The sequence below is a fragment of the Lissotriton helveticus genome, chromosome 11 (genome assembly GCF_964261635.1).
Source record: "Lissotriton helveticus chromosome 11, aLisHel1.1, whole genome shotgun sequence".
Taxonomy (NCBI): Eukaryota; Metazoa; Chordata; class Amphibia; order Caudata; family Salamandridae; genus Lissotriton; species Lissotriton helveticus.
The window spans coordinates 984,291,591-984,311,643 of NC_136072.1; the positions used below are offsets into that span (position 1 = coordinate 984,291,591).

At 44.5% G+C, this 20,053-nt stretch overlaps 1 protein-coding gene across 2 annotated transcripts in view; it reads right to left on the reverse strand.

Moving 5' to 3' along the window:
- SGSM1 (small G protein signaling modulator 1) overlaps positions 1 to 20,053 on the reverse strand; it is a 1,153,128-nt gene that overhangs the window by 562,058 nt on the left and 571,017 nt on the right. For both annotated transcript variants that reach the window (XM_078667338.1, XM_078667339.1), the window contains exons 8-9: positions 13,278 to 13,409; positions 4,052 to 4,176 (exon numbers count right to left, since the gene is read on the reverse strand). In XM_078667338.1, coding sequence (XP_078523464.1) covers positions 4,052 to 4,176; positions 13,278 to 13,409 — 257 coding nt within the window. The remainder of the gene's footprint in view (positions 1 to 4,051; positions 4,177 to 13,277; positions 13,410 to 20,053) is intronic.

Sequence of the window (20,053 nt, forward strand, 5' to 3'; positions counted from 1 at the left end):
CGCAGTGACTTCCCTGCCACCCGGGAAGGGAATGTTTCGACGAGTGATTAGTGGACTGCCATTACAGGCGACCGCAATCTCAGTTTTCATCGTCCAGGGGTGGGATGGGAGACGGAGACAAACAGGGAGGGACTAGAGGGATTCTTTGGGGTGGCCTGCATGAAAATTGTTTGATATATGTTTTGGTATGAAGAAACACATAGGACTATATCTATTTCCTCCCGAACATTTACAGGCCACAATTCCTAACAACCCATCACTACTGATGAGTACCTATCAGTAGTTCCCTGGCGGTTGTTTCCGTGAGGTGCCTCCTCCCACACTTTTTTGGTGATGGGTTGTTAGGAATTGTGGCCAGTAAATATACACAGGAAATGTTCTAGAGAAAATAGATACAGTCTGATGTGTTTTTATAGTAAGGGAATAGGAACATCCTAATAGTACAGCAGAGCGTAGCCAGTACTTTAAGTATTCACACCATTAAGGGGTGCGGGGCATGTTCATGATGTTTTCTCATAATAAAAATATAGAGCATGTTTTCAGTGAAAAAAGTTGTGAGTGGAAGGCAACCTGCGTCTTTTCCCTCTAAACTCCTGTTTGTGACGGGTGTCTGGGAGCTAGCCAAGGGACAAATCGATAGGGAGATAGTCCAAATCTGATGAGCTATTGCAAAGGTTCAATTTGCTCATCGTGGAATTTATGAGCATATTAAGAAAATCTTTGAAAATTCTGATGAACACTTCATCAGATTATATCGCATCATTTCCATTAAGAGAATATAACCCATCACAAAGTAAGTAAGTGGGTGTTTTGTACAAATTGTTAATGCCAATGTACATGAACATATGATGGCAGTCGGACGAACGTCGGACCCCAATCCTGTCGGAAACGGCCGATAGGGAGCTGGCGGTTATGCCATGCAGATTACAATCGGACCGCCATGGAGGTGGTCGGAAACATGCCTCGTAGCATTGAGGCTTGTGCTGCAGCCAGAAAAAGGGCTGCAGCACAAGCCTCAATGCTACCAGGCATGTTTGTAAACATCCCTGCACTATGTGGCAGGCACCATGTGTTGCCGCCACATGGTGCAGGGATGTTTAGGGGGGCACCATAGCATCCCCCAAGGGCCCATGATAGAGGGCCAAGGGGGAAGGAGGGCCCATAGGAGCCCCCAAAGTCATTTTCTGCCAGCCTTTTCATGGTGGGTTAAACGCCATGAAAGGCCAGCGGAAAGGGATATTGTAATACCCAAGGTGGTGCCTGAGCAGGCACGGCCACCATTGCAGGGGTTGCCAACCGCCTAACGGTCCGACGGCCTCCTTGAGCCCATCAGATGTGTGGCCGATGGTGTCTGCGCTGGCCCACCATTTGCTCGCCATCCAAAAATGCGGCTGGCGGTCCTGCATGGGCTGATGGTGGTGGGACCGTCACTGATTGCCTAACGGTGGTGGTCCCACCACCATCGTAATCAGGCCCATAATCTCTTCTGCATGCATTCAAGAATCGGTAATCCCATCAATTGTTTAAAAGATGATCACAAAAAATCCTTAAATTACAGACATTGCAAACATTTTACTCAGTGAATTACATTAGTGGGTGCACTCAAATGCAACCTTGTCAGCTACCTCAGTCAGGTCTAAAATGAAACACGCTACAACAGATTATTTTCTCCATTTCATTGACTGTACACAAACACACAAGTACACGATTGGTACAATCTATATGCTAGTTTTGTCAATTTTGGAGTGGCTTTTGAAATTGTTAACAAGTTGTGGCAAAGTTAATTAAATTTGGTGTTGGCACTTCTCTGCTTTACTTCATCATTCAATTACACACCAATACACGGAACACAGTCAGAGTATGGGATGTGAAATAATTATCTAAATGGACCACCACGCCTGGACATCCCACTGCCATAGGAATAAAACAATGATGTTTCTAGCACCTCGCTGTTTGGACTGTAGAAAGTTGATTAACTGGAATAACTCTCAGAAGGCAAAAAATATACATGATGTCACTATAGATTAATATGAGGAGTTAAGAATAGCAAATATTTATGTACAACCTTTTTTTTCTACTCAGTTCTCTAACATTCAACTCACTGGTTACATAGCTCTCACAATACCAGGACACAGACAACAGAGTTAGCCTAGGCAGAGGAACTACTACTCCAGTTGACCTTATTGGTTAAGAAACCAGACAAAAGTCAATTTACATCAATCTCACAGGCTCAAGCCGCAGGTGCAGTAGTTGTGAAAATACCACTGATCTAGATGATGAATGGCCTCCAAATGAGACATTAAACACTATTAACACCCGGAAATGCCCTGTGGCATCAAGGAAATAACATCAGTTATAGGTGTCCACCACTAACTGCCAATTATCACTCAAATATCAGTTCTAAGTATATGTTGAAAATGTATGAGCCTTGTCTCCACCTATCAGTTGTCAGTTAAAAAAAATGTGCAAACACACTTTCACCTCAAATAACAGCTTTTCATTTTTCTCAGTAGAGAAACTATGGACCAGATGTGCTAAGCATTTTTCACGGTCGCAAATATGCCGATCTGGTGTTTGCAACCATTTCAATGTTTTTTCCTATGGCCTAATCCCATTTTAGGGCTCAGAAAAGTTTTACCAACTCCTAAAATGGGATTTACAATAGATACAGATTCGCTATCTGGAAAGGAAGTGTTGTAGTTGTCCTTTCTAAATACCGAATTGGTATTTTATGCAATAGAAATTCAGTCAAAAACATGAAATTTTACACACACCTCCAAGGAAGTGGTAATCAATTCGTATAAGGGGAAGAGGTCCACTTGAAATCCCTTCCCCTTTATGACTGTGGAAAAATAAATACAACATGATGATAACGATTTAGCAGTGGGCCGGAGAAAATAAATACAATATGATGATAAATATTTAGCAGTGGGTCAGAGAAACACTAGTAACTTACACTTTAAAAAACATCACTTTTTTATTTTAATCCAACCCGGTTACCTTTAAGAGGAGCAGGCCGAGTTAAAAAAAAAAATGTTTACTTTATTGTATGTCAATCACATGATGGCCTGCTGACCATTAAAGGCCACCATCTGTGTGATTGTAGCAATTAGATTAAGTCACACATAATTTGGTAGGTCAAACTGTGATTCCAATCTGATTCTGTTTTATTGAATGACCTAATGGTATTTTACTGGTCTCAAAAATACTCGTCGCAAATAGCGAACAGTATTATGCAACAAGCAAATATTACAGCTAGCCCAATGTTTGCCCAGGAACGAGTTTTTAGTTTTCTGAAGGTACTCATTTTTCAATTTTTATTAAACTTTTGACTCGTATTTGTATTGCATTTCACCAAGCATACTGCTAGGAGTAATCTCAGCTGGAAAGCATGCCTTTTCGCAAATCTGCACTTTTATGAACAGCAGATAGCTATTCAGAGTGCATAAGTTCCTTAGGCATATAAATTGTGTATAAGCATCCCTTTGATGCAGCATGCAACTGTCCTACTTTCGCACAATGGCAGAATGGTCACAATGGGACGATATTTTTGAAAGTGGTATTTAGGACACAATATTTCTGTCAGATGGCATATTTGGTAACCACCATATTTTGAACTACAATCATCAGGGGAACGGAATGAGGACTGGTACCAGTCAACATTGGTCCACACTGTCTGCTTCTCTCAATCACTGCACAGAAATTCCAAGCTGGCCACAAAAGTGTTTTTCTGCCTGGCCGGACATGCCCATCAGACCCTTCACGGCCACACTTTGTATGGTCCTGACTATTCCCCTTTGGAGGCAGACACCTAGGTAGGTGGAACAAATATGAGGTTTCCTCTTCCTAGGCAGCAACCGCTTCATCTTGTCAGTCACCAGATGTCTTATCCTAATTCCTCTAGCTCTCCTCATCGGAAAGAAGTATATACTACAATTTGGTTTCAACACATTGCCATTACTTCTCAATCAACAGTTATGTGGCCAAATACATTTAGTAATAGAGAAAATAAACATGGTAATAAATATTTATTTTAAATGGATTTCATCACCTTTTCTCATAATCTAAATCCCCCACTGAGCCATTCATCAGTTGATTTGGAGTCCACTTTAATGCCATGGTTTCTGCAGTTTGATGTAGCGACAGATATCCTGGGATAGCTTCCATGTCATCTCTCTAAAAAAATATGAAGAAGAACATATATTTAAATCTTATTTTTAGTTTAGGATGGGAACAGATTAAGTGATCCGATAATGCAGCTCAACAGTAGTGTTATGTGATATACTATAACCGGCTCCACCCCCAAAGCCCAAGTTCTATTAAATAGACATAAACAAAATCTAGATTTAGGCGGATGGGTTACTCCATCACCACGGTGACATATATCCCCTGCACCAAAATATAAATTTTATAGGATATCATGGCATTTATATTTCAGCGGACGGGATGTCCATCACCGTTGTGACGGAGTAACCCGTCCACCAAAATCTAAATCAGGCCCTTAATGTTGGAAAAAGATGCACATGCACCCTTTATGTCCTGATAATTGAACCCAAATTCCCAAAACAGGTCTATTATAAGATTGACACAGCGGGTACTGTTGAGCTGGTATAAGAAGATAAAAAATATGATTGTGGATTTTCCATAGACTATGAAATGTCAATGCCATAAGGGTACAATAGTATGATATACAAATGTGTTTCTTTGCAATAGAATCTAAGACATTTTGAAGGTTTAGCTCTGGTTGTCTCTTACATGCCCTTCAGTCTAAGTGCAATAATTTGCCATTCCGTTTATGAAGAGTTGTAGTATATTAATCAAAGTAGTTGCCACAAGGATCAGAAAGAGTTCTCAAAAACATGGTGCTCGCATGTATGCATGGCTATCCTGTCCTTTTTGGGTTGTCTAATAGCCCTTCACGTTTTTCTCATTTTTCTCATTGTTCCGCTTGAGGACAACTAGAACATTGTTAAAAAAAGTCTTCAAATGTCTTGTTACATATTTGACATTTTGATCTTATTCTGAGAATTTGTTTGAAATCACTGTAGGCAAATTTTGTTATTTTTTAAAACAAATCTTTTAATAAATAAGTACACTTCAGGAGTTGTGTACATGCTCAATTCAACAATCATATTCTGCAAATAGTAACATAATTCGAGGGAAATTATTTAAGCAAGTGGTAAAGCGCCGAAGGTGCGCCAAAGGCAAGCCCGTCTGCGCCTGTCCACGCCGGGACATCGCCAGGAGCCAGGGACCCTGCTCCTTCCAAAGCCCAAAGAGGCAGTTACACCGGCGAAGAACTATGGGACCTATATAGAGAAGGCTCCTGCGGGAATCATAGCTGGGACCCAGAAAACGGTCCCTCTCTTTGTGAACACTGTGAATTCAAATTGTTTCCCTTGAAGCACGCTACACTTTGTGGCCCTGGGATGTCGAAACACACTTTGCTGAGCATTAATTGTTGCTCATTGCCTAAACATCATGCTGAGGTGTTCGATCTGCTACAGGAACAGTCACCTGAGATTCTTCTCCTAACGGAAACTTGGCTTTGTGTATCCTCTGTGGCCATACCAGCACTTGCTCTTCCTACAGGCTATGCTATACACAGCATAAACAGATCTGGAGGAAGAGGGGGCGGTATTGTGATTATTTACATATCAGTCCACTCCTGCAGCCTCTCCGCCTTAGATCTTCCTGACTGTGAGAGTGCACTTTTTAAAATTTCACTGAGTGCTAACTTGTCTTTCTCCGGCCTTCTTAATTATCGACCTCCTGGCCCATCAAAAACCTTCAGAGAAGCCCTGATAAACACCGTTGCAGCACTAGCTCTTCAGACTGCCAACTTTAACATTAGAGGCGACCTGAACCTCCATCTAGAGCTACAAGAATCCTCGGAGACTGTCAGCTTTCTGGGGGATCTGGCAGCCTGTCAGCTGATTCAACTGGCTCCCAGTGCCACACACAGAGCAGGACATCTCCTTGACCCTATTTTCTCGAACCTAAAGCCACTGGAAGTTTTGTCACCGCTCCCTATGATCTGCACAGATCATTTTCTTATCTTGATGCGGCTAACGATAGCTGGCCACAACCCCCAGCTTAATCAGCATCCCTTGTTAAAACGGCCCTGGCATAAATTGAACCAAGTAGACTTCCTCACAGCCCTAAGTGCAAAGCCACAAACATGGAAGAGGCTAACATGATCTTCCAAAGGTGAATAACTCAAGCCTTAGATATAGGCATTCCCCTTAAACTTACTCATTCTAAAAGCACTCGGGCCAACGTCTGGTTCAATGAAGATCTAGCCCTTGCTAAGAAGAACTGCAGAATCTTGGAAAGATCTTGAAGGAGATCATATGACCCCCAGCCCAAAGCACTATATAGAGCAGCCATTAAATCCTATCATAAGCTGGTGCGCAAAACCAGAGCAGCTCATTACTCCAGCCTGATTAGTACAAGCACTAACCGCAGCAAAACTATATTCTCTCTACTGAAAGATTTGATTTCCTCTCCAGTGGAATCGGGCTATATTATCTCCTCCAACAAACACTGAGGAGCTGGCAACCTTCTTCTGGAAGAAGGTCGAAGATATTTAACAAAAGTTCAATCATGGTATATCCTCCAGTGCTTGCGGGAAGAATGCTTATATTGGCTCTGAGACTGTCCTCCTTGCATCTCTTCACTCTATTTCCCTGAAGGAATTAGAGAGATTAGTGTTCAAAATTAAATCTGGATCTCCAGGCGATCCTCTCAAACCAGACGCTTTCAGGAAAATTCAACAAGGTCTTCCACCTGAGTGTCTGGAGGTACTTAATTTCTTCCTCTCTACTGCGATGGCACCTAAGTCATGGAAGCATGCAAAAGTGGTCCCTCTACTCAAGAAACCAACACTCGACACTTCTAGATCAGAGAATTACCGCCCAATTTCATTGCTCCCTTTCCTCTCTAAAATTCTGGAAGCACATGTAAACTCTACTCTAACACAGTTTCTAGAATCTAATCATATACTTGACAGCTCACAGAATGGGTACCGACCAAGATACAGCACAGAGTCAGCATTATTGGCTGTGGTTGAACAACTCAAATCCGCGCTGGATGCCGGCAGCACATCAGCGCTGGTGCTGTTGGATCTAAGTGCGGCATTTGACACGGTGTCCCATGAAATCCTGCTCCTACGCTTGGAGGAGATAGGAATTGGGAATAAAGCTCTAGCGTGGTTCCCCTCCTTCCTGGCCGACCGGACCTTTCAAGTGACCTCTCCCCCTTTATCTACCACTCCCTCCGTAGTGGGGTTCCCAAGGGCTCTGCATTGAGCCCTACGCTCTTCAACATATATATAAGCCCAATGGCACGGATGGCCAAAGCCCAAGGCATCTCCCTGGTGTCATACGCCGACGACACCCAACTGGTGATTGCCCTGTCCAATGATCCCGAGAAAGACAAAATAAAATTTAAAGAAGACATCTCTGCAATTGCAGAATGGATGACAGCTAACTTTCTGCAATTGAATTCTACCAAATCAGACATTCTCCTTGTTGGCAAAGAGTCTCATCTCTGGACGAATTAATGGTGGCACTTGGTGATCCTCCTGATCCCATGAAAAATCTAGGTGTTTTAGTTGATAAAAACCTCAACTTTGAAACATATGCCAAGTCAGTGGCCGGGAAATATTTTGGACTATTGCGAGGCCTCAGACCTATTTTGGGCCTCTTTGATGCCCAAACACGCCAACTGATCATTCAAGTTTCTATACTGGCTTGTCTGGACTACTGCAATGTGGTTCTGCTCGGTTCTAATAAATCAGTGCTTAATAAATTTCAGCGGGTCCAGAATACGTCAGCCCGTGCTATTTTTGCCCTTCCTAAATTCAGTCATGCTTCTAATCTTCTCCGCCGCCTGCACTGGCTGCCCCTTGAACAGCGAGTTTGCTTCAAGACGCTCTGCATCACGAATAAGATACTGTCAGGAAGTGCCCCAGACATCCTAGGTGATCTCTGCACCCTGTACACCCCCCCGCGTGCCCTATGTTTGGCGAGCCAGAGTCTTGCATGTTTCCCTCACATACGTAGAGCTAGATCTGGCGGCTGCTCCTTTATACACCTGGCCCCCACTCTCTGGAATTCTCTCCCCCTACACATCCGCAGTAACCCTGACCATCAGGCTTTCAGACATCTTGTGAAGACTTTGCTCTTTTCCCAGGTCTAATTCCCTCTGTCTTGTCCCTTCCCAGGTATAATTCCCTTTGTCTTGTCTCCTGCTTAGTATGGCTTCAGCGCTGGGACGTCTCTTTGCCGGTGGCAGCCATGCGCTTTGTAAGTATTTAAATCTATTCTAAACTAAAGCCCTCCTGTTAAACCATGTGCAAACTATTTCAGGCATCCACCTTCATCTGTGACAGGCAGGGTGGTGGACAGTGGAAGAATGGGGAGATTAAGTTGCTTAAGAAAGATTACCTCGCATTTACAAACGCGCTCTTTGACTTCTGCTTAATAAGCGTGCAGCGCTTCTGATTTTTTAACATTTACCGTTTTTTGTGCTCTTCTGTTTTCATTTCTTAGCCCCTGTTTTTAGCTTTGATAAATTTGCCACAGGCTTGCACTTTAATTGGGCCCCCCACCGCTTGTAGAGCGGAGTCCTTCGTGCTATTTACTTTCACTTACTTGTGGCGCTTGGCCGCCATATTGGGGGTGCTGGTTCTCAGCGCGCCACCTGAAGCAGCGCTCTAGTGCTCCGTTTGGAGACCAGGTGAGGCTGTACTTAAAGCTCACTCCTCCCGCGCAGCGGTGACGCGCAGCGGTAGCGCCTGACTCGCGCCTGAGTCAAGCCAGAGTCTGCCCGTCTGCGCCCATCCGCGCTAAGGAAGTGCGGGGTGCGGCAGACCTCTATCATCTTCGTCATTGCCTCTTCCATCATTAGGTATGGTAGAGCTGACTTATTGGCCTTACGTGACCGACTCTCTATCTGTCCTCTTCCGCTTGTAGCGCCGCAAAGGGGCCCTTATCGGTGCCCCTGCTGTTGCTGGCGTCTGCCTCCCCCGTCTCGCGTCTGTTCCTTACAAATTTCATCCCGGCAGATTAACGTGTCTGGGGTGAATACTGTCAGTATATACAGCTTAAATGTCAGATCTCTGGTCAAACATCAGGCGGAGATCTTTGATATTGTTACCAATGACTCCCCGGATGTGTTTTTCATGACCGAGACCTGGCTACAAGACGCTGACACTGCGATTTTAAACCTTGCTTTACCCCCTGACTACACCGTGGCTACTCTCAACCGCGGCTCGAGAGGCGGTGGAATTGCAATGGCTGTGAAATCCCGCTTTCCTTGCGAATGGAAAGAACTAAAACTTCCGGGCTGCGAATGTGCTCGTTTTAGAATCTCTTTTTCCCATTGTTACAGCCTTTCAGGTCTCCTAATATATCGGCCTCCGGGCTGCGACGCCGCCTTTAGGGCCGCTCTCCCGGACGTCATTAGCACAGAAGCTCTTGGCTGTGCGAATTTTAATGTGGTAGGTGATCTCAACCTGCACTTTGACTGTTCATCCCAACCCTCCATTAAGAGTTGCCTAGCCGATCTAGAAGCCTTGCAGCTCCTACAGAGAGTGTTGTCCCCCACCCATTTAGGCGGGCACATATTGGACCCGTTCTTCACCACCTTAGAGGACATTACTATAAGCCCACCTGTCCAGCTGATATGGACGGACCATATGTTGGTGAAGGCAGTTATTCCCGTGGTAGATCCTCTTTTCGTGGCACAGAATAAAACCTCTCTTTCCCGCCAGTGGAGTAAATTAAAACTAGTAGACTTCTACCTTCTACTAGAAAAGATACCCTTACCTCCTTTCTCCGATGTTGATTGTGGGTATGACTCATTCTGCAACTGGATTGGCACGGCCTTGGATTCTCTTATCCCCCTGGTACGTTCCAAGTGCCGGACTAAGGCCCATAGCCCGTGGTATGATGAGACCTTGTCGTCTCTCAAGAGAGAGTGTAGGCAAGCAGAAAGGCGTTGGAGGAAAGCCTATGACCCCGCGCTCAAAACCTGCTACCTTACTCTGTCCAAGGCATATCATAGAGCGGTCTGTCGAACACGTGCCGCATATTATGCACAGGAGTTTCGGAACAGCCCTAACCCCTTTAAATTAATCTTCAAGGTCCTAAAGGACCTTACGACTAAGAGGGCTTCTGCAGCAGAAATTTGCACAGACCCTCATTGCGAGAGTCTGGCCTTGTTCTTTGTTCAAAAGGTGCAAGTAATCTATCGCACCTTCCCAACTATCATGCACCGCTCGGACTCAATTGATTGTCCAAAGGTCAATGATATGACCTTGGATATGCTGGCCCCCCTATCTGAGGAGGGTTTTGATCTATTGAGCCTAAAAATTAAATCTGGCTCCCCTGCAGACCCCCTCAAACCGGCCCTGTTTAAAAACATGCAGGCAACATGTCGCTCACCCTTGTTGGCCCTTATTAACATGTCACTGGTCTCAGGGATTGTGCCCACCAAGTGGAAGCAAGCGGTAGTCACACCCATCCTAAAAAAGCCCACCCTAGATCCTATAAAACCCGAGAACTATCGCCCCATCTCACTGCTGCCGTGGGCTGCTAAAGTCACCGAAGCCCACGTGAATGGGATCCTGGCCGACCATCTTGCCAAAGCTAACATCTTGGATCCCACGCAAAATGGATTTCGTGCAGGCCACAGCACGGAGACTGCCTTGTTATACATGGTTGAACATCTGCGCTCCGTGCTGGACACCGGACGAACAGCGGCACTCCTGTTGTTAGATCTGAGTGCCGCCTTCGATACGGTGTCCCACGAAATCCTGTTGCGGCGGTTAGAGGAAGCTGGGGTCAGGGGTCTGGCTCTAGGGTGGTTCCGCTCCTTCCTTTTTAATAGATCCTTTCAGGTTGCGATACCACCCGGTAAATCCACCTCTCACCCGCTCACCTTGGGGGTCCCACAGGGATCATCTTTGAGCCCCACTTTTTTCAATCTATATGTGAGACCGCTGGCTGCGGTAGTCAAACGCTGGGGCCTGACAATGGTGTCCTATGCGGATGACACGCAGCTGGCGGTCACATTAAGTGGGGACTCAGCCATGGACGCCCTCAACTTCTGTGAGGGGCTACGTGCGGTGGCCAATTGGATGAATCAGAACTGTCTCCAATTGAACACAAAGAAGACAGAGGTGATGGTGGTTGGGAAGCAACCTGGATGGTGGAATGACAACTGGTGGCCCCCCGAGCTAGGAATGATCCCTTCTCCTGCTATGGAGATAAAAAATCTCGGGGTCTGGCTGGACCCTACACTTAGTTTTACCTGCCAGACTAAGAGGGTGGCGGCCTCCTGTTTTGGCATTATCAGGGGTATCAGGCCGGTGCTTAAATTCTTCGATGCCCCCACTAGACAGCTTGTGGTCCAGGCCTCTGTACTATCCAGGATAGATTATGCCAGTGCTCTGCTAGCAGGCACGAATAAGGCAGAACTCCTGCGGCTGCAACGAGTGCAGAATGCCGCCGCAAGAGCGATATTAGGGTTGCCTAAACGTTGCTCAGCGTCCAGAGCATTGCAAACGCTCCATTGGTTGCCTGTGGCTCGGCGGATTGAGTTTAAGGTGCTCTGCCTGGCTTTTAAAATTTTGAAAGGCACGGCCCCACCTATTCTCATGAACCTACTGACCTCATATGTCCCCTCTCGCTCTTTGAGATCGATGGGCCAGAATTTGGCTGTTGTTCCACGCTTTTTGCTGAGCAGGATTGGAGGCCGCTCCTTCCGAGTAGTAGCCGCTAAGCTTTGGAACTCTCTTCCCAATGAAATCCGTGCTCTGGAAGATTTATCCCGGTTCAGACGTGTCATCAAAACCTTTCTTTTTAATAAAACTCCCTGATTCTGTTGCAGTTTGTGATGTTGTGTATACCTTTCTCGGCGCCAGGACGCCCCTTTGCTGGGGCAGCTGTGCGCGGTATAAAAACCATTAACATAACATACCATAACATAAAGCCTTTCCAAAACAATAAATGCTCTATGTATGGATTTGTTTTTGCTCCTAAAGGAAGGTATCTATGATATAACAAGCGAATAGGCACGGTTTCTTTCTATCTGTGAATTATACTCAAGTTAAACAATAATAAAAGCCTGCAGGGGATATGTAGCAAATACACGAGGTCTTATGGTGGGGAACGTCTTTTGTCTTTCTACGAGGTCTGAGAAATCATTTGCAGAAGAAGAAATGAACTGGATAAGCATGCCGCACCAATGGAGTTCACTAGTATTTCTAACTAATCAGTGACACTGAGATCACCCTCCTATATGCATAAAAGTGTGCATTTTCAGTACTAAAAATCGTGGACAAAGGAAAAAAGATAATGTTCACTTTCATTTATTATAGATTTAAAAGTATTTTACCGTAAATATTTGCCATTGTAGTGCATACATGTTTTAACTAATATTTCTATATTGCTTCATGTAGATTTTTTTATTTGGGAAAAAAAAGAGCATGTGTAGTAGTAGAAACGTTGTCATTCCTTAATGATCAGGGCTAACAGTGTCTCATATTGACAATCATCAAGCTGTCTTATAAAACATGAACATCGGATCCAGGGAACTGTGTCACTGTGTCAATACGTTCTGTATTAAAATTGCCTAAAGCAAGCATAACAAATTAAAGGAAGAGAACTGAAACGCAATTTCCTTTTTAGGGGTTGTTTCAATGGAGCTTCAGCACCATTCATGGCGAACCTAAATGAGAATATGGGGAGGAATTGTGATTGATGCTGTGTCTGCCCACGCTCTGTCTGCATGTGCACACTTATGGATACATGCATAATTTTTTTTAAATGCCAAGCCTATTGGCTTGGGAATGCTGGGTATTTTTTTTTTACTTCTCAAAGGATTTCAAGTATATTCTCAGTTTGTCATAAAACACTACAGTGATAGGATAGACATATGCATTGCCAATTAAACAGGCCTGTTGACCATCCCTCGGTCGGAGTATCATAAAGTACGAGCCTTGGAAGATGATGCTAAACATGTTATCACACCTCTGGTAGCAATTTTTATGCTACACGATTTACATGCGTATTAAAATAAAACGGCTCACTCAAGCAAACCTGAAGATGTTTCTTCACTGTTGGTAGGAAGACACAGTAAAACATAATATTTGTGGGAGAATCCTGTATTTCTTTCAAAAACGTAAAAGTTACTCACTAGCACTTAGCTATTGACAAGAGAATATTATACTCAAGCAAGGTAGTAAGAGTGATTAGCAGTATACATACAGGCTGCACCATGACGTTGTTTTTGCCAAACAGTAACGTCGCTCTTGAGTTCTGATGTAAAGACTCTACATAATCCCGCGCAGAGAGCGAAGGCCGGTCGTCCATACTTCCACTGGAATGTCTTTTCTGAACCTACAATTAAAAAAAGTAATTCTTTGTTAAAATAAACCAAAAACATTTAAGAGCCCAAGTGCACAGGAATTTCTTTTTACTTTTATTTCATCTGATATATTAAACAGAAAGAAGTTACAAGCACCTGCCAGCAATGCCGCTATTAATAAATAAAGATGAGTAGTTTGGGAAGAAGTAGATTCCCTGAGTACTGGTAATAAAAAAAAGAACAAAAACTATTTTAAATCAATAGCCTGTAATTCTGAATAATATTTTACATTTAGAAATTGTAATATTGCTTTTGTCGGATTAAAAAAAGAGTACAACAGTGAATGCATTGTTTGGACTGAGTTCAGTCCTGAGGGTCACCACACTTGGTATGAAATACTCAGGAGTACACCTGGCATGTAGAAAAGGGGTGGTGCTTAATGTAAATATCCTACCTCTCCTAGAAAAGACATGCAAAGATAAATGTGGACGTATTTACTAACGTCTACATTGGGATGGGCGGCTCTACTAAAAATGATAACTCTTCCTAAAAGATTATATATTACAGAACTACTACCCCACCCCACCTCCCCCGTAGACCTCTGCAGACACAACATCTCTGGTCCTTCCAGCGGAGTGGATGGGCCCCCTCGAGTTTCACTCACTAAATGCTAGAAATGCACCCAGGATGGCGACTTGACTAGTGCAGACCCTGAGTCCCATTACACCTGGTAGTCAATAATTAGATGGGGGTGTGCAAGTCCTCTAATAAACAAATCGGGTGCCACAGGAGGGGGGAGGATGGAGGATAGACCGTACCTGGATGGGCAGTGCCCTTCCTGAGGTTGCAGCACTAATAGGTTTGAGGGATAACAATCACTTAGGGATCTCTCTACTGGGAGATGTGGCCCCTGATGGTACTCGCAAAGGTTTTTTTTATCCGAGAAGAATTTGGTCTCTTGCCATCTCAATTCTATAGGGGCCTCCAACTTCATCACCCAATTACTTTGTATTTGGAGACCATAGATGACCTACCCGAAGTTACCCCCCTGGAAGTGAGATTAACTATCTCTCTGACAGAGGGAAGATATCTGCGCTTTCTATCTAACCCCAGTTATAAACTATCTAGATACATTTATAAGGCTTTGTGAGGCTTGGAGAAAGGATATTGCCCACTTAGAATATTAAGAATGGACGACTGCACCTATGGCTCCCAGAGAGGTAGCCATTTCTAATACTTATTAACTTGTTCAGTTTAAATATCTTTACCAAGTTTACTTAACTGCGGACAGATTTTGGCAAATGCACCATGGTCTTGGCCTTTGATGTCAGACGGCAGTGGGTGATTTTCTTCACACTGTGTGGTCCCGCCAGTTCCTCCACACTTATGGAAAGGCATTGCCCAAATGTTTCAACACTCTAGACCAAGTTTGGTCAACTAATCTACAACTGATCAACCTACGGGTATCTCCCTGTTTTTGGTATGGACATTTTTTCATTAAATTCAGCCTTGATGGGTTGCACCTTCAACCGAGTATACCACGACTGATAAAAACACTCACGTTATGGTCCTGTGTAGACATGAAACATTTTCGCGATTCCCTTGTAGCCTCTATGCCGAGCTTGAATTAAGTATGTTAACTCTTTTGAAAAGGATATGGCCCTCTGGTTTACTGGAGGCCAGCAATACTCATGCCCTTTTACGCACATCCAAAGTGGTTAGATGCCATGATTCAGCTTGGTGGGTTTCAGAGGAATTGTAATCAGCCAAGCTGAAATTACATCAAGCAGAGCGGAAATGGCAGAAAGACTATCCCCCGGAAAAGAGAGCAATTTAAAAAGCATCTTAAGGAATATAAAGTCTTGCTGTTGCAGGCAAAATCTCCCTTTTTTACTAACAAGATACTACAATCAAAGGACATTTTCAAAATTATCTCAGAATTATCCAAACCCAACAGACTGTCGCTTTCCTTTTCTGCGTCCCGAAATTTCTACGATATGTTAAGTTTATTAACTCAGAGGTTAGGAACCCTTCTATTAGCGAAGAATGCTTTTCTGAACTACTGTCTAAGGTATAGTCTGGCTTTCCAAAAGGCCCTTGCCTTCCTAGGGTTCTTAAACAGTTTTTTCAGTAATCCCAGGTCTTGCATTGTCCTTACTTAAGCCTTCTTTATCCCAAAAATGTGTCCAGAACCTTTAAGGATGCAGTTGTAATTCCTCTTCAGAAGAAATTTGGATAAGATCCTTTATTGTTAAAATATTATCGTCCCATCTCTTTTGCCTTTCTTGGCAAAATTGTTAGAAGCTCATGTAGCACAGTGTCTTTGGGCCCGATACACAGAACTAACTTAAGACAAAATCCTAAACTTACTACCATTTTGGTATTCACAGAAGACACTTGCTCATTTTGGTAATCACAGAAGGCACTTACTCATTTAGGTATTCACAGAAGGCACTTACTCATTGATAAGTAAGTGCCTTCAGTGAATATCAAAATGAGTAACTTACTCATTTGGAGTAACATACTCATTTTGGTATTCACAGAAGGCACTTACTCATTTAGGTATTTACAGAAGGCACTTACTCATTGATAAGTAAGTGCCTTCAGTGAATACCAAAATGAGTAACTTACTCATTTGGAGTAACATACTCATTTTGGTATTCACAGAAGGCACTTACTCATTGATGAGTAAGTGCCTTCTGTGAATATCAAAATGAGTAACTTACTCATTTGGAGTAACTTACTCATTTTATTATTCACAGAAGGCACTTACTCATTGATGAGTAAGTGCCTTCTGTGAATACCAAAATGAGTAAGTGCCTTCTGTGAATACCGAAATGGTAGTATGTTTAGGATTTTGTCTTAAGTTAGTTCTGTGAATCGGGCCCTTTGTTCTCATTTAGAGGAGTCACAATTCTTAGGTGTGTGTAAACTGGTTTTTGACCTGCACATTCCACTTAGGTAGTTATCTTGTCAGTGGTAGATTATATGTGTCAGGAGTGCGACGAAGGATCCACTTCTGCATTGGTTCTCCTACATCAGTCGGTGGCTTTCAACATGGTCTAGCCTAATATATTGGTGGACTGTGTTGAAGCCACTGGGCTTTCCAGCTCAGCCTTGAACAGGATTAAATCCTTCCTGGAAAATCAGAACCAGTCAGTCTGACTTTGTCCCATCTAGGCACTAGAAGTACATCTGGATTGCAGGGTACCACTAGGCTCCTCTTTATTCCAACACCTTTTTAACATCTACATCTGTCCTCTCATCCATGCATTAAGAAACGTGAGCTGCAAATCTACAACTATGCAGATGATTTGCAACTACTCTTTAGGCTTGAAGGCTCTTTGGCCCGCTAAGTATAATTTCCAAAATATGAGGCGTTTTATTCATGACTGGATGAGCAGCAGGTATCTCAGACTCAATGCATATAAAACAGAGATCGTCTTCATGAGCAGTAAATTGTATTATTGGTATGGCTCCTTTTGACCCATCGACATGGGATATCTGCCGTCCCCAAAAAATCGGCCAGAACTTTGTGAGTCATTATTGATAATGAGCTATCCTTAAGATCTCGATTAGGAGGAGTTATCCGGTCCTGTTTCTCATATCTCCAAAGGAATACAAAAAATACCCAGATTCCTTACTTTCGAAACACTGATCCAAGTGTTCAAGGCTTTGGTTATTTTCCGATTGAATATGCTAGTTTTCTATCTATCGGCTTGCCAACAATTTTACTTTCTAGATTCCAGACTGTTCAGAATCAAGCAACACGTGTCATCCATAAAAAGCCTAGAAACTGTCACATTACTACTTCTTTGAGAGACCTTCATTGACTCCTTCTAGACCAAAGGATTATCTTTAAAATAGGTTGAATTACTTTTAAGTCTCTTGCTGATTAAGGCCCCTCTTTTATAAAATTCTGATTCATGAAATACAGCCTGAGACGGAGACTTTGCTCTTCTTCCCATAATCTTCTAGCCATCCCCAAATATTAAAAGAGAAGGATTGGTGGCATCAGATTCTCTGTGCTACCTCCGCGAATCTGGAACTCCTTTCCTCTCATAATACGCCTGTCTCCAGACTACTTGAAGTTCAGCCAGGCACTAAAGACCTGGTTATTTTGGCAAGCGCATTGTTAGAGCAATCTCAATGAAGTTCTTTGATCGGGTTACTTGTCTGTACCTCAGTACCAAGAAACCTTGTGGAGTATGTGCACATAACATAAAAAGAGATTAAATCAATCAATCAATCATGCCATTTGTATAGCGCACTACTCACCCGGGAGGGTCTCAAGGCGCTTGGGGGGAGGGTATGCTACTGCTCGAACAGCCAGGTCTTGAGTTGTTTCCTGAAGGCGAGATGGTCCTGGGTCAGCCGAAGGTGGATGGGGAGGGAGTTCCAAGTCTTGGCAGCCAGGTAAGAGAAGGATCTTCCTCCGGCGGTGGCTCTTCGGATGCGTGGTACGGCTGCGAGGGCGAGGCTGGTGGACCGTAGCTGGCGGGTGGGCGTGTAGAAGGTCAGGCGGTCGTTGAGGTACTTGGGGCCCAGGTCGTGGAGAGACTTGTGTGCGTGGGTGAGGAGCCGGAACGTGATCCTCTTGTCGACGGGGAGCCAGTGCAGGTTCCTCAGGTGGCTGGAGATGTGGCTGCGTCGGGGGACATCCAGGATGAGTCGGGCGGAGGCATTCTGGATGCGCTGGAGTCTTTTCTGTAGCTTGGCTGTGGTTCCGGCAATAGAGGGCGTTTCCGTAGTCCAGTCGGCTGGTGACGAGTGCCTGGGTGACAGTCTTCCTGGTCTCAGTCGGGATCCAGCGGAAGATCTTGCGAAGCATACGCAGGGTGTTGAAGCACGATGAGGAGACGGCGTTGACTTGTCTGGTCATCGAGAGGGAGGGGTCCAGGATGAAGCCCAGGTTGCGTGCGTGGTCGGTTGGCTTGGGTGCGATGCCCAGGGCTGGGGGCCACCAGGAGTCGTCCCAGGCGGAGGGCGAAGATCCCAGGATGAGGACTTCCGTCTTGTCCGAGTTCAGTTTCAGGCGGCTGTCCTTCATCCACTCGGCGACGTCTTTCATCCCTTCGTGTAGGCAGGTTCTGGCGGTGTCGGGGTCTCTGGTGAGGGAGAGGATCAGCTGGGTGTCGTCGGCATAAGAGATGATGTTGAGGTTGTGCTGGCGTGCGATGGCTGCGAGAGGTTTCATGTAGATGTTGAAGAGGGTGGGGCTGAGTGAAGATCCTTGCGGGACGCCGCAGATGACTTCGGTGGCCTCGGAGCGAAACGGGGGGAGGCGGACTCTTTGTGTTCTTCCGGCGAGGAACGAGATGATCCACTCCAGTGCCTTCTCTTGGATACCGATGTTGCTGAGGCGCTGGACTAGGGTGCGGTGGCAGACCGTGTCGAACGCAGCGGAGAGGTCCAGGAGGATGAGGGCCACTGTTTCCCCCTTGTCGAGCAGGGTCCGGATGTCGTCGGTGGCTGCGATGAGGGCGGTCTCGGTGCTGTGGTTGGCTCTGAAGCCGGACTGCGAGGGGTCGAGGGATCCGTTCGTCTCGAGGAAGGCGCCCTAAAGTAGCCTTCCTTAAAGTGCTTGATGATGAGGGAATCACAAGAGCTGAAAGATCGCTTACACGACTGGGTCTCATGGCGGGCAAAAGGAAAATAGAGCAGGAATGGAGTAGTTGCACATCTCCTAGCCTGATCCTATGGAAAAGGAGTATGGACAGAAGCCGAATACTGGAAATCAATACATGTAAATTGAGGGGATGGCCTAGTAAGCATAACAAATATGGCTTTGGATTAGTGCTGGGATGTTTCTTTGTATACAGAGTGTGGGGTGGAAAGTGGAACAAAGATGTTGCAAAGTGGATGTGTCTTTGCTAATTCATTAATCCCTTTTTGTGCTTTCCACAGATCGTGTGCAGTGCGCTGAACTGAAGTGATTTCAAAATGTCTTTGATTTCAGATGCCAATTGCTTATTACTAGTTTGTTATCATTGGCTATAAAAAAAAAAAATAGACAACCTAATAATTTTTTTTAAAGGAATACAAGTACTTGCATCATCAAATTGAGTAAAGATGCTGGAGGCTGAGTTGGCAAACATTTTTCCGGTCTGGCAAAGCCGGCATCATGTGTTCCTTACATAGAAATGCGGGTTGTGTGCTACCCCCTTTAAAATATCGCCTTCTTTGGGTCAGCCTCCTTCATACATTGGCTGGATGCATTGTTGCTCTCACTTAGATCCGCCCATATTAGTATTTTATTCTCATGTCATAATCTTGGCTGTTTGGGTGTGGCCTTCTGTCTCCTAGAAAGTGCTTCCAATGGAATGCATAAGCGACTATTTTACATATTAAATTGATCTTTGTTTGCACTGCAGGACACATTTGTACTCTTCACTTCAAAACAAATGAATTGCTACGGACAGCAAAGGACTTTTAGAGAACAACCCTTTGGCGCCCTTAGTGACGACATTCTGATGCCATGCACCTGATAAGATTCAGCGCACCTGGCAGCACTCCTACCCCTGTAGCTGAATCTCTGCTCAACTACACACTGAGATCGATTAGTGGCTTTCATAAATCTAAAGGATCTGGCATGCAAATGAAAATGGAAGCCAGACCTATTGACTTTGCCAATGTCTGTTTTGGCTCTGTGTTATTTGGCCAACATCATACTAGA